The sequence below is a fragment of the Ambystoma mexicanum genome, chromosome 8 (assembly GCF_040938575.1).
Source record: "Ambystoma mexicanum isolate Mex_15411 chromosome 8, UKY_AmexF1_1, whole genome shotgun sequence".
Classification (NCBI taxonomy): domain Eukaryota; kingdom Metazoa; phylum Chordata; class Amphibia; order Caudata; family Ambystomatidae; genus Ambystoma; species Ambystoma mexicanum.
This window is the reverse complement of record NC_090929.1, coordinates 1,204,878,244-1,204,879,440: the sequence shown is the minus strand read 5'-3', so window position 1 is coordinate 1,204,879,440 and position 1,197 is coordinate 1,204,878,244. Positions and strand designations below refer to the sequence as shown.

At 45.6% G+C, this 1,197-nt stretch overlaps 1 protein-coding gene across 1 annotated transcript; it reads left to right on the top strand.

Annotated features, from left to right (window-relative positions):
• The first annotated feature begins 270 nt into the window (after positions 1-270).
• LOC138473756 (histone H3.3A-like) lies at positions 271-734 on the top strand. Its single transcript, XM_069612201.1, has one exon. The coding sequence runs from the start codon at positions 305-307 to the stop codon at positions 713-715; it is 411 nt and encodes a 136-aa protein (XP_069468302.1). The 5' UTR covers positions 271-304; the 3' UTR covers positions 716-734.
• Positions 735-1,197: the final 463 nt, after the last annotated feature.

Sequence of the window (1,197 nt, the reverse complement as noted above, 5' to 3'; positions counted from 1 at the left end):
CTTTGCGCCCTACTCGGAATGAGGCCATTGTGTATAATCTAGCTAAAGTATGTTAAGTGTATGCTAATAATGCTACAAAGATGACATTAAGTGCACATAAGTAATTATTAAATATATGTTTTGATGAAAACTAGGACACACTTCCAAAAAGCTGAAATGCCCAATAAGGATGCATTTTGAATTAACATAAAATTGCCATTAATATGCTGTTAATGTGAAGCGTACCGTTTAGAATTTGAAAATTGAAATTGAAGTTGAAATTTATTGGTCCACAGAAGCGGCGTATCGTCCGTAAAACGAAGTCATGGCCAGAACTAAGCAGACCACTCGCAAATCAACAGGTGGCAAGGCGCCCCGTAAACAGCTAGCCACCAAAGCGGCAAGAGAGAGCGCTCCCTCCACCGGAGGGGTGAAGAAGCCGCACAGATACAGGCCTGGCACAGTTGCCCTGCGTGGGATCCGTCGTTACCAGAAGTCAGCAGAACTCTTGATACGAAAACTTCCTTTCCAGAGGCTCGTGAGGGAGATTGCTCAGGATTTCAAAACTGACTTGCGCTTCCAGAGTGCAGCTATTGGTGCCCTGCAAGAGGCCCGTGAAGCTTATCTGGTGGGCCTTTTTGAAGATACCAACCTCTGTGCCATCCATGCAAAGCGAGTCACAATCATGCCCAAAGATATCCAGTTGGCACGGAGAATACGGGGCGAAAGAGCCTGAGTTTCTATTGAATCCTGTGAAATACAAAAAAAGTAAAAAAAAATAAAAAGAAGTTGAAATTCACTGTAAAAACGTCGTTCAAGATGTTTTATGGTTATGTTATCCTGCCCAATTGTTACTGTAGATTAGCTGGTGGGGCTTGAATACGACTGAAGCTCATGCCCCAGGATTGCGGCCACTGGCCATTGTTGTAAACCATGGACAGTAGCCGCCGATGCATTATTGGGGTATTGTGGACACTGGACCAGGCTGCAGGCTGCAGGCTACGTCCAGTGGGTATTGAGGGTGGTTCAGTGGGCCCGGCTCATGGTTGAGCCTCATGCCCTAGGCAATTCAACCATGACTTGCATACTAACATGTTCTCCTCAATGTGACAATATGTGCTGCAAAAAATATGTTTCTTAATGGAGCGCTAGTAGCCCCTGTCTACAGCAATGGCCCATTTCCCCCTTCCTGGTAACTTCCCAGGTTACAGCTTTGGC

Bases quoted from the DNA above. Each gene is read 5' to 3' on its own strand.
- LOC138473756 (XM_069612201.1), top strand. From the start codon at position 305: ATGGCCAGAACTAAGCAGACCACTCGCAAATCAACAGGTGGCAAGGCG.